The sequence below is a fragment of the Asterias amurensis genome, chromosome 13 (genome assembly GCF_032118995.1).
Source record: "Asterias amurensis chromosome 13, ASM3211899v1".
NCBI classification, from domain to species: Eukaryota; Metazoa; Echinodermata; class Asteroidea; order Forcipulatida; family Asteriidae; genus Asterias; species Asterias amurensis.
This window is the reverse complement of record NC_092660.1, coordinates 10,089,567-10,102,097: the sequence shown is the minus strand read 5'-3', so window position 1 is coordinate 10,102,097 and position 12,531 is coordinate 10,089,567. Positions and strand designations below refer to the sequence as shown.

At 39.7% G+C, this 12,531-nt stretch overlaps 1 protein-coding gene across 1 annotated transcript in view; it reads left to right on the top strand.

Annotated features, from left to right (window-relative positions):
* Positions 1-12,531, top strand: part of LOC139945961 (EF-hand calcium-binding domain-containing protein 7-like) — a 30,443-nt gene that overhangs the window by 9,427 nt on the left and 8,485 nt on the right. Inside the window, exons 2-12 of the mRNA XM_071943504.1 lie at positions 1,153-1,363; positions 1,977-2,042; positions 2,891-3,036; positions 4,300-4,386; positions 4,821-4,941; positions 6,262-6,513; positions 7,864-7,967; positions 8,921-9,075; positions 9,746-9,879; positions 10,544-10,692; positions 11,888-12,100. Coding sequence (XP_071799605.1) covers positions 1,174-1,363; positions 1,977-2,042; positions 2,891-3,036; positions 4,300-4,386; positions 4,821-4,941; positions 6,262-6,513; positions 7,864-7,967; positions 8,921-9,075; positions 9,746-9,879; positions 10,544-10,692; positions 11,888-12,100 — 1,617 coding nt within the window. The 5' untranslated portion in view covers positions 1,153-1,173. The remainder of the gene's footprint in view (positions 1-1,152; positions 1,364-1,976; positions 2,043-2,890; positions 3,037-4,299; positions 4,387-4,820; positions 4,942-6,261; positions 6,514-7,863; positions 7,968-8,920; positions 9,076-9,745; positions 9,880-10,543; positions 10,693-11,887; positions 12,101-12,531) is intronic.

Sequence of the window (12,531 nt, the reverse complement as noted above, 5' to 3'; positions counted from 1 at the left end):
TCTGTCAACATCGTGTCAAAATGGAGCAGTTACGTGGGGATTTTAGCGTCTCTACGAAAAACTACACAACGTGCATGACCAATAGTAGGATTACGTATGAACAAAAATTATTTATTGTGTATTGTAAGTAGTTGTTCTTTATTTTGTTGAGTTAGATGAATGCTTTCTTTTTTCATTGGGTAACAGTTAGAAAATGGAAAAATTTGAAGAACTATTTTTTACAGGCAACTCAGAGTTTTTTTTTTTTCAAACTGCCGTCGTGCCCTTCGCAACTTTTTACGATTGCCGTGATGCCCTTCCAAATTTTTGAAAATTGCCTTGGTGCCCTAAATTTTTACAAAAAGTCAAGGCAAAACTGCCGTGCCCCTTAAAAGCCGAAATATCAGGGCTGGAAAGGTATCTGAATGAAAAAGTGGTGGCGCCATACGGAAAATTTTCCCCTCGTCTACTCTATCTATCACATCAATCAACCAGATCCAGAGGTCACAAATCCCGCTTTGTCATCCATCACACAGTACACACAGTCACAGTCACACCATCAACTGTGTTTACTATTCTATACTAAACTCCTTCTTCCCACGTACCATCCGGGATTGTTATACCTGTGCAAATTGTGAAGTTTGGTCGAGAACCAATCACGTGCAGTGCAACAAATACGCATGTTTCATGGCTAAAGATGCGCGCTACGCGTAACGCACAGCGCGCCGGGTAACATAAAAAGTGTTGACACCAGTGTACATCACCTATTGTTCCCACTGTGGTCGATTTCCAGTGATGACTGAAACACACGCAGGTTCGAGGGAACATGCCACCATTTGTTGATTAAAGTTTACTAAAAGGAATGTCTCACTTGTGCCAATTTTTTTGTTTTTCAGTACAAATAAAAAAAGTGGTGGCAGGATATGGAATTTTTCCCAAATAAAATACAAATAAAATGAAGCAAATATAATTATACAAATTACAACAATGCTTGGATATGATGAGTAAAATGTTATCATGCCTGGGGTCGATTTCACAGAGAGTTAGGACTAGTCCTAACTTAGGACATTAAATAAAAATGTATGGCTAGTCCTAAGTTAGGACAAGTAACTCTTTCTAACTCAAGACTAGTCTTAACTCTTTGTGAAATCCACCCCTGGTTGTTTCTGACAGTTGAACGCAGACAAAGGGAGTATGAGTAGACGGGACAGCGGAGCCTCTTCGATCGCGAGTCGGAGAAGCAGACGCTCCAACCCTGGTGGAGGCGAGGGAGAAACACAGAGGAACAAAGATGCCCAATTCTATGAAGAATGTCGAGCAGCTTACATAGCTGTTCTTGGCGACACCCACGAGGCTATGACATCAAAAGCACAGCTTTCATTGAGTTAGTATCCCTTGTAAAAATATACAGTACACTGTTCGAAACGTCAAGACCAAACCGGCTCTTCTCAAAGCAAACACTCACACAAAAGAAATTTACACATGGTTGTACCAGCAAGTTTTTATATTTATTTATAGTTTCTTCTTATCAGGCCTCGAATTACACTCAGGCCATGAAGGCCCAAAGGCCATTGCCTCTGTTGCCCTTGTTCTTGGCCTTGGTGCCCGTCAAAGTTTCCCAATTGACTTTAAGATTCCCAGTGGAAATGAGTGCCCTTTGCAAAATGAAAATGGCCTTGCCCTTTGAACTTGTTCAACTTGTTCAAAGATGAAATACCAGGCCTGCAACATGCCTTGAGTTTTATGTTTACGAGGACATGGCCGTTTTCATTGTGTAAAGGGCACTTCCATCTGAAGAGTCTATTATGGGAGAAGCAAAAAAAAGCAAAAATGTAATCCTTTGAGAAAATTATTATAATTGTTTGAAAAGAGATGAGATCAAATACAGAATTGTGGCTCACTGTGTTAAGTTTCTGTCCAACTTTTCTTGTGTGCAAAATATTGTGTGAGAAAACACATCAAGTTTTAGTATTTTGTTATTTTTTTATTCTCCTCAGGTTTACAACAATCTGGAAGGAATCCTTCACAAAAGGCCTTAGATAAATACTGGACAACAAAAACAAGTAAGTTGTGAAGGTGATCCGAGCAAACTGATTGAAATGTTGTAATGGCAGCATTTCTCTTCCTCACCACCACAACTCAAAGAGTGATGTTTTATGTTTATTGGTGTTACAACAAACCTTACCAGGGCCCAATTTCATAGAGCTGCTAAGCACAAACATTTGCTAAGCATGAACCTTCTTCCCAGATAAAAACAGGATTACCAGCCAAATTTCCATTTGTTGCATAGTGCTTGTTACTGGTATTCAGCTTTTGTTTGCTTATCCTGAAAATCACATGGAAATTTGGTTGGTAAACCTGTTTTTATCAAGGAAGAACTTTCATGCTAAGCAAATTTTTGTGCTTAGCAGCTCTATGAAATTGGGCGCTGATTGCATCCCCACCACAGCGTTCCCCCATAAAGGGCTTGGGCACTGGACAGTGGACACATTTGGTTATTTTCAAAGACCAGTATTTTCACTTGGTGTATCCCAACATATGGATAAAACAACAAACCTGTGAAAATGTGGGCTTACTTGGTCACCAAAGTTGCAAGAAAATAATGGGGGGAAAAAAGACTCTTAATACAATTTTGTGTGCTTTAAGATGCCTGAGAAAGGCTTCAGGCCTGAAGTCTCTCAGGCTCAAGTGAGAATTTACCTCTTTCTCAAAAACTACGTTGGTTTAGAGGCAGTCACTTCTCACAATGTTTTATACAATCTACAGCTCTCAGCACAATAATCTGCCGGTCGTTAGTTCAAGTCTCACTCTAGTAAATTTTTCTTTGTTCAACCCCAAATTGATTATTTCCTTTCACTAGTGTTCCATAGTAATCTTTATGATTCTAAAGATTTTTAATTAATATCTACAGAGAAGTTAACGTATGATGAGTTCTGCGACGTCATGCGTCAAGAGAAGCCACCGTCAACGAGCGAGCTTCTCAAGGCATTCAAGAAAATGGACATCAACAATGACGGCTACATCACTCATAATGAACTATCTCGAGTCCTCACACAAGTAAGGGGTCGCATTTCTTTCTTTCAGAAAGTTTTGTTCAGTTTCATTACAGTCACGCAGTGTTTTTGTCAGTTGGGGTCATGGGCATGACACTTGTGTCCCTTTTCCCCCCTTTTTCTGATTTTCATGGGTAACACTAGGCCGGACAGCCACTTCAAGGTGTGGGCTGCATTTCAAGGTGTGGGCTGCATTTCAAGGTGTGGGCTGCATTTCAAGGTGTGGGCTGCATTTCAAGGTGTGGGCTGCATTTCAAGGTGTGGGCTGCATTTCAAGGTGTGGGCTGCACTTTCTTGATTTGGGCTGTAGACCCAAGGGGCACATTGCCACCTTGACTCCCAGGGCTGCAACAGGGTTACCCCCTTCACAGTCCATAAGGATAAAGGCATGGGTATCATCCATTATGGGCCTGGCCGGTAGAGCAGAATGTACTACCTTCCCAACATTTTACGAAGCAATTATTGTTAAGTGACTTGCTCAAGGGTACAGGTGTCTTGAGCGGGTTTCAAACCCAAGCTCTGCCGCTGACAACACCAAAGCTTGGGTCCGGTGACGACAACCCAAGTCACTTAAACATAATTGCTTCATCTTTGGGATGGGATGTGTGTTATTTATGCACACAAAAGAACCCGGTACACTAATCGTTAAGAGAAGGAACTTGCCCCTGTGTTTAATGTAATGTGGATCTCTAAGGTGCACATTCAGAAATACATTACAGCAATGATGTACAATGATAAACAAAATTTTAAAAATAAAAACATTCTAAGAAACTAGACACAGTATACTTGTGTAAACAGCAGTGTCTTCAGTTCTGTTTTGAAAGTTTTCAAAAGAGCAATCTTAGGTATGGAACTGGGAAGTTTTTTTTTCCAGTGAACAGAACCAATTTTTGAGAAGACCCAATCACCGTACAGTCCTGGACCAGGGTGGATTTCACAAAGGTAGTCCTAACTTAGGACTAGTCCTAGGCAATGCTGAGAGATAGGACCAGTCCTAAGTTAGGATGAGTTACTGGTCCTAACTTAGGACCAGTCCTATCTCTTAGCATTGCCTAGGACTAGTCCTAAGTTAGGACTACCTTTGTGAAATCCACCCCTGGGAACCCCTAAGGACTGGAGTGACTGGTGAGGAGCGAGAACATAACAAGCAGTTGCCCTGCTTTATCTTGAGCAAGTCATTGCATGTCTCAATGGTTGTCTTTATCAAGGCTCAAAAAAAAAGTTTTCACGGTTGTACTTTTTTTTATTTGGGTGTTTCCATTCACAGAGGGGGGAGAAGATGAGTCGGAAGGAGGTGGATGCAATGATAGCGGAAGCTGATGACGATGGAGATAAACGTCTCAACTACAATGAGGTAGGCAGAATTTGCACTTTCTAATACACCATAATCATGATAATGGTTTTAATGAGCTTGGTTTATAATCTAAGGTTTGACCAAAGAAAACTTGCAGTCAGGGGATTACCTTTTTATCAAACATTAAGTTGTAACCACAAGGGAAACTGACTGGAAAAATTTGAAATAATTTGGGGTTGAACTCATTATTTTTAATTTTTTAATATTACTGTGTATTATGAATGTGTTCAGGTGTACTAGTGCTTTCATTTTGTACTTGTGTTTGATTGTCACATGACAAGACAAAAGTTAACTTTCCTACAAGTTGAATGATGATGGCGCTTGGGATCCCTACATTACTAATAAATTTATTTTTGTTGTTTCATTGTCACCGCAAAGTAGGAAATTATTCCCAGTTAACAGTTGGTTATTTTTGGGTGGACTCTCTTCTACAGTTCTGTAGAATGTTGATGAATACGGCCAGCAAATGTCGACAGACGGCCATGGAGAATATCGACAAGAAAATGAAAAGTGAAAGGAAAGCGAAAGAGAAAGCCTCGCCCGCGCCTAGAATAGGTATTTCTTGTTTATACTACATAATATAAGCATTTATAAAGCACCAAATAAAAGTAAAGAGATGTTCAAAGTGCAGAGAAACAGACAAATGAAACAAAACAATACATTGTTGTCTCTGTGCTCTAATTGAAACTTCTTACTCGTAATATAATCAAAAAGTCTTTAACTGAAAAATGCAAATAAGTTTGAACAACAAAAATAAATCCTCAAGTAAATTTTTTCTTTGGGAAACTGATTTTGTCTTTTTGCCAACAATTTCTTTGGAGACCACTCTTGATCAATAAAATGCATTTACCAGGAGCTCCAAATAATACAAAAGTAGTTTTATAAAGCCAAGGATTCTCAGACGGGGATCTGAATCCTAGCCTTGGAGAAAAGACATGGAAGGAAGTTAGATGTGGTAGGAAAACTCTTGAGACCTATTTTGGAGCAAAACTCGCACAATCAGTCAGGGACTGAAACCCAATCCACATAGTGGCGAAAAATTGCGTCGCTGCATAAAAGTGGAAAAGTTAGGCGCCACTCTGTTTACATGAATTACATGTTTTTACTATTGGAACAATTAGGACTTGTATCATCTTTACGCCAGGTGAGAACTATTATAGTAAACTACTTATAAATGCTTTTACATGTAAACTAGGTCTGTTAATCTTTTCATAGCACTTACTTCATCACTTACAGGTGGTTAGGTTGGCGTAGTGGTGTCTTTCATCTCCTTCCACCTCTAGACCCCGGTTCAAATCCCACTGGGGGCACTACGTGGGTTGGGTTTCAATCCCTATCTGACTGCATAGATTTCCTGCGAATAAACTCTGGCGTAAGGTTTTCATCCCGAATGTGAAAACAAATAAAACTTCCTTCCGCATTGTCTTCTCTCCATTGGGTTCTTGGCCAGTACAGTGTAAAAGGCACTGGACACTATTGGTAATTACTCCAACAAATTGTTGCCATTGTTGATAGTATAAAACATTGTCAGAAACGTCTCCCTTTTTGAAGTACTGTAGTGTCTGAGAAAGAGCTTATTTCTCACTTAAATAATAAGAGACTTCAGAACTGAAGCCTTTTTTTGTAGGAATCTGAAAGCACACAAATTGTGCAACAAGGGTGTTTTCGTTCATTATTCTCTTGCAACTTTGATGACCAATTGAGTCTATTTTTTCACAGATTTGTTATTTTATACATATGTTGGGATACACCAAGTGAGAATACTGGTCTTTGACAATTACCAAACGTGTCCAGTGCCTTTAACATGAAAACTGGGTCTGTTCTTCTTCACAACAGTTACTCAATCACTTTATCCTCTTTCATTATTACATTCAGGCAGGGAAACAAGCCCCTTACCGCATCCACGCAAAAGGGCCTCCATTAATAAGACTCTCCCGCCCGTGTCAAAGGTCGCGCCCAAGGTGACGGAGCCTAGGAATCTCAAGTCTTGGCACCATTCCCACAGGAAGGGTTGTTGTCTCTTTGAGGAGCACGGTAAAGTTGTCTCTCATCAGTACGTACTGGAAGTATCCACGTCTAGCGCCCTCTGGTTGTCGGTCAAACCGCTTAACCTTCACCCAGAAATAGGTAAGGAGAATAAATACGTTCTGAAATTCATTTGAATCTTTTTTACAACTCTTAGCTTAATGGACCTTTATCATGGTGCAGCCATCTTGAATTTTTCCCATTAACATTAATATAACCAAACCATAGAGTTATAAATATAAGAACTAGAGGGCGCACTGGTGATGCTTCTTGCACAAACGCGACAGGACTGATGGCAGACAGGCGCGCCATTCTGCATGTGCGTTGAGTATGAAGTACACGTTGGAGTTCGTGTTTATTGAATGCTATACGCGATGCTGTTGTGTCAAGTTACAAAATTGCCGCACAAACACACACTGTGCGATGCCTCTTTTGTCAACTTAGAAAATGGCCGCCTGCGCGCATGCCAGGTGGCGTATATAGGCCAGTGTGCCCTCTAGTTCTTATATATAACTCTATGAACCAAACCAAGGCTGAAAGAATGAAATAGTCTTGTTTCTATTTGCAAAATGATTATTAGCATTCATTATTGTTATTCGATACTAGGAACATGACCAAGATGGAGACAGCATGATAAAGGTCTATCTGACATCCTCATACTCTCTTGATTTTGGTTCACATAGAGTATTCCTCCCCCCCCCCCCATCCTCTGTGCTTATCTATGTAATATTTTGTATACGTTATATCTTGAGAAGAGTAGTATGAAATAAATGTTGACCTCTGTAGTCTAGTTGGTAAGACACTGCTCTAGAATTGCAAGGGTCGTGGATTCGAATCCCACCCGAGTAACATGCCTGTGATATTTTTTCACAGGACTCGGGGAAAGTACTGAGTATACAGTGCTAACACACATCGGTGTATGGGTGAAAAAAATATTAATATTCTTTATCCCGATGCAAATTTAACATCTCTTATAAATGTTGACTTGAACTGAATTTAAAACACAAGACCACCGGACTTGTCCTGCCATGAGGTTGCTGGCTCAACACTAAAACCACTGGCCTGGAGCCTGTGATCCAGTGTACAAATCAAGCTCTCGATATGATTGTACTGATACATGTAAACCAAGTGAGAATACTGGCCTTTGACAATAGACCGATCCAGTAGGCTCCGCCCATGACGCTCGTGTGAGCAAGAACACGTGGGGCTCTCGAATGCTTTTCTGCACAACTCTGCCGTGCCCTCCAAGATACGCGCACGCATGACGGACCTTATTTGTCGGACCTTCATTGCGTTGTGATTGGTCAATTAGCAATGGGGCGGAGCTTAGTGGATCGGTCTATTACCAAAAGGGTCCAGTGCCTTTAAATGTGATTTTACATGCTTTGACCTCTTATTATTTTATGACCCTGTAATGTTACCTCAAAAAGAACCATTATTTTCTTTTTGCAGCCTCCAGTAAACCCCATCCTGATATTAGAATGTTTCTCGTACGCCAAAACGATATTGGAACCCTAGGAGAATTGGTCGCCCATACTAACATGAAAATCCAACAGGTATGCAAAAATTTCTAGCCAACGTCAGCTAGGGTTATTTTTCTGGGTATACATCCTCACTCTGGCAAAGTGTACCACCATGATGGTAACTCAACACTCAAACTATTGGACCCTGATTATGGTGGTATGCTTGATCCTCTGTAAAGCACGATTAATTTCTTGTATTTTTAATATTTCCATTTTTATGGGTTTAGGCCCTATATATATCTAGGTCTGTTGTTTCTAATGTTTTAAATTTGTATCTACTTTTGTTTGCATTGTTGAATCTTTTTTTATGTCGGTTATTTTTTCGGTTTAATAGTATTTAGCCTAATTTTAATTGGTCTTGTTCTTTGCCTTTTAGTTTTTATTGTTAGGCGCATTGAGGAATCTGTGATTCATAATGCGCCTTACAATTGCTGTTTATTATTTATGATTATTTTTATTATTTACTAGTGCAGTCCTCAGTCAGTGCAGGACTGGGTCCAATGGAATCAATCAAAATATGCAGTTGGATTTTAGTGGGTTTGGGGTGTTAAGCATGACTAGAAGGAACTACTGTGTGTATATCTTAGTATAATGGATCACAGGAAGAATCCTTATAATAGACACAGCAGCTACTAGCTATTATTATGAAAGAATTTCATCACGATATGAGGAATCGTCTTTGAAAATAAGTTCACCTAATATTTGCATATTTAACCATCAAATTTCACATTCATGAGTACAGCAATGGTGATAAATTACATCCTGCTGGGGCTCCTGTATTCGGGACAAGTGACTCAGGAAAACGTCCTATTTTAAATCTCTGTGAGCGATCCAATAAGAAATCTAAAATCCAAGGACATCTAGAACCGATAACATTCAAAATTATAAGTTTATCATGCAATTTAAGAGATGATGTGGTGTGCACACCTACATGTGTGATTTCACTCTGCCTTTGATAAACTTTTCACTCTTCCCTCTTTTAATAGAAACACTGTCTTCATCAAGAGTTGAAGGCGGGTACCTATCGGCTTTTACCGATGACCACGGGCTGTCGCTTTAAGCCCAGACAGAGACAATCCAAGACCAAGACCCAGCTTATCAAGAAATCTGCTGATGACTGTGTGCTAACCAAACCATTCAGGTGAGACAATCTATCGTTTGAAGAGTTTTTATACCTTTTGTAGATCAAGTTGTTGCCATGACATGAATCCCTACTCACTGTGAGTGAAGATGTATAATATAATTTACATTTAGAAGTTTTATTAGTCGTCTAGTTTTTTGAGAAAAAAAAATAAAAATAATAGAGCAATGTTTCAGGAGAGTCGCCTTTAACACGCTTTCTATCATCATTATCTTCAAACTGTGTGAAATTAATGTGAATCTGTGGACATTGTGTTTTGTGTCGTACAAAAAAGTACCCAAATCCTTACCTCACTCAAGTACAATTTAGGTATAAGGATTTGTTTGATCATACTGAAACCGTTTTCCGTCGAAATGGGCTTCAAGGTCCACTTTTTTCCAAAAAAGGATCGGGTTCCACCCAGATAAAAGGCTGAAAGCACACAAATTTGTTCAACAAGGGTGTTTTTCTTTTATTAGTCGCATGCAACTTCAAAGACCAATTGAGTTCAAATTTTCATAAATTTGTTATTTTATACATACAGTATGTTGGGAATGGGATATGCCAAGTGAAAAAAAACTGGTCGTTGACATGTTACCAAAGGTGTGGTCCACTGCCCTTAAAAAAGAATTGATAATAAATAAGTGATTGGCTGACATTTTTATTGTATCCCACTTCTGCACCCTCTAAGGAATGCCTTGACGGACATCTTTGAGTTGGTTGATTTAGATGGGAATGGTACCCTGAGTAGGGAGGAATTTAACATCTTTCAGCTGAGGACCAGTGGAGAGGCAGTGGATGACGATGCTTGGGAAGTAGTCGAAGGTTAGTGACCTTCATATCCTTAGCAACAAAGCAGCCAGTTTTGTATTGTTTTATCTTTTTATTGAGTACTGTATATATATCACCTTGCCAGCAAACAGAATTGATCTTAACAGTTCATTTTTACAGAGTGTTAAACAATTATTTTGAATTCTGAGCACCAATTATGTAAAGGTTTACAGAGTGATGTAGGCAAACTTCAGCCAACCATGCAAGAAACACAAGGGTGATTTCCTTTTCTTAGATGTACTGCAGTACATATGCTGCATGGTCATTTTATGGTCAAAGTGCTGGCTGCCAAACGTGCCCTGGAACGCCTGCGATTTGAACATATTGTTGTAGCCATGTCCTTCCCTACTCAGCTTTTCAACTGCCATTTTACTTCCTTATCATCTCATTCATTTTATTTGTTCTCTTTAGGGCCTCTGGACAGGAACTTAATTTCTTTTAGGCAATCCTTTGGGCTCCAGCTGTTTCTTTTTCCTTCCTCTGTATTTTAATTGCTCATTGCTGCATTTTTTTGAATGTGCATTATTGTACTTTTTATCTACCCGAGAAATTAAATAAATATTAGATACAAATATATAGGATATACCTAAATGTATAATGGCAAGTTGAGCAATTTGGTTCGGTACTGAGGTTGTTAATATCCGATAAATAATTGCAGAGAATTTTGAGCTGAAGAAGGGTGAACTGACCCGGAAGGGATTCATGGATCTGAATCAGATGGAGGCAAACGACCTCGATGGTGACACTGATGACCTTTGGGTCACTCTACAATCAATGGGCTTCTCAGATGACTTGGCGTTAGATGAGGTAACGTTAGTCTTTTCCCAAGGCTTGATAACTCAAAAATTTATTGTGAGTTTGTGTGATTTTACAATGGAAGACTTTTGGGATGTAGGTGGCAGCAGACTTACCAGTTAAATCCATTGTCTCGTGAATGCTCATAACTACGTAAGCAATGGAAATTTACCTGAGTCCAATTTCATGGCTCTGCTTACCGTAAGCACAGAATCAGTGCTTACGGAAGCAGGGAATTCTGTGCTTACGGCAAGAGTATTTCACGGGTTAGCGGCAAATTTTGGCTTCTGCGCGTGCGTACTCAACGTTACTAGGCATTCTACGCTTGCAAGGCTAGCGCAGAAATTCGGTGCTTGCACGTAAGCGGGGAATCGTGATCGTAAGCGCGGAATTCGGCGGTAAGCAGAGCCATGAAATTGGGCCCTGGTAAAGTTTGCTGCCAGTGAATGGTAAAATAGATTTTAATTGTTAATAAGTAAAAGAGTATTTTTAGTCTGCTGCTGATTAGTAATGTTTTTTGATATTTTAGATTGCATGTTTAATATTTCAGTAATTCATTTTATCTAGTTACATGTATTACTAACAAAGTGAAAGTTTTTAAGAATTTTTACTCCTATTGTTATAATTCAGTTTCAGATTTTAGTTTAATTTGACCATACATTTGTGCCTGTTTAGTTTTTGACTAGTGCCATGTGCCATGTTCAGCATCCTAGAGCATGTCAACATGGTTAAAGACACTGGACACTTTTGGTAATTGTCAAAGACCAGTCTTTTCACTCTGTGTATCCCAACATATGCATAAAATAACAAACCTGTGAAAATTTGAGCTCAATTGGTTGTCGAAGTTGCAAGATAATAATGGGAGAAAAAACACCCTGGTCACACGAAGTTGTGTGCTTTCAGATGATTGATTTCGAGACCTCAAATTCTAAACCTGAGGTCTCAAAATAAAATTCATGGAAAATTACTTCTTTCTCGAAAATTACGTCACTTCAGAGGGAGCTGTTTCTCACTGTTTCTCAACCTCTCCCTATTAGTCGTTACCAAGTAAGGTTTTATGCTAATAATTATTTTGAGTAATTACCAATAGTGTCCACTGCCTTTAAGGCGCTACATCAGTTTTGGTTATTATGATTATTATGAGCCTTTATGTCAGTCTTTCATAATTTGGATTTATTCATTTTTCCCCCGAAACACACACCTTCAGTCACTCCCGTTTATCGTCGACGCCTACACAGACAAGTGCAAGAGTCATATCAGGGCCCTGCCACTCCAGGGCGGGGGTGCGGCCCTCGAGCGGGCCGTCTGTGAAGCGGTCAGAACGAGTGGGGAGGAGAGAATCAAAATCAAGGAGGCGGTGGATGCTGTGATGCACACATCGGTCAGCGACTCTATCTTCACAATCACAGTTGAGAATAAGGTACACACTCTCTCAGATTTAGAGTACTCTCATTATTGTTCTTAGAGAAAAAATGCAGGCCTGATACGTCATGCATCAACAGAGCTAAATATATTGACTAGAGAGCTAACTTGCTCTGCGATTTGAAGCCACCCTGGGCGCAGACATGTTTGATGTGTTGCGTGCTTTCGGAATTTTAAGAGAACAGACATTCAATTGCCGCGATTTTTTTTACATTCGCCGTGTGCGCTTACGTACCCAACTGTCCGCTCGATACGTCCGCGCTATGAAAACCGTAACTTCGACTTGATTGCCGTACTAAAAAAAAGTATATGCAACTTTTAAACATGACGCATTTGCTGCATTTCTTGCTTTGATGGCACATAAAATAAAGAACAAACGCACTATCATGCAAATAGCCGTACAGTTGCCGTACAAAATTTCAAGCTTTT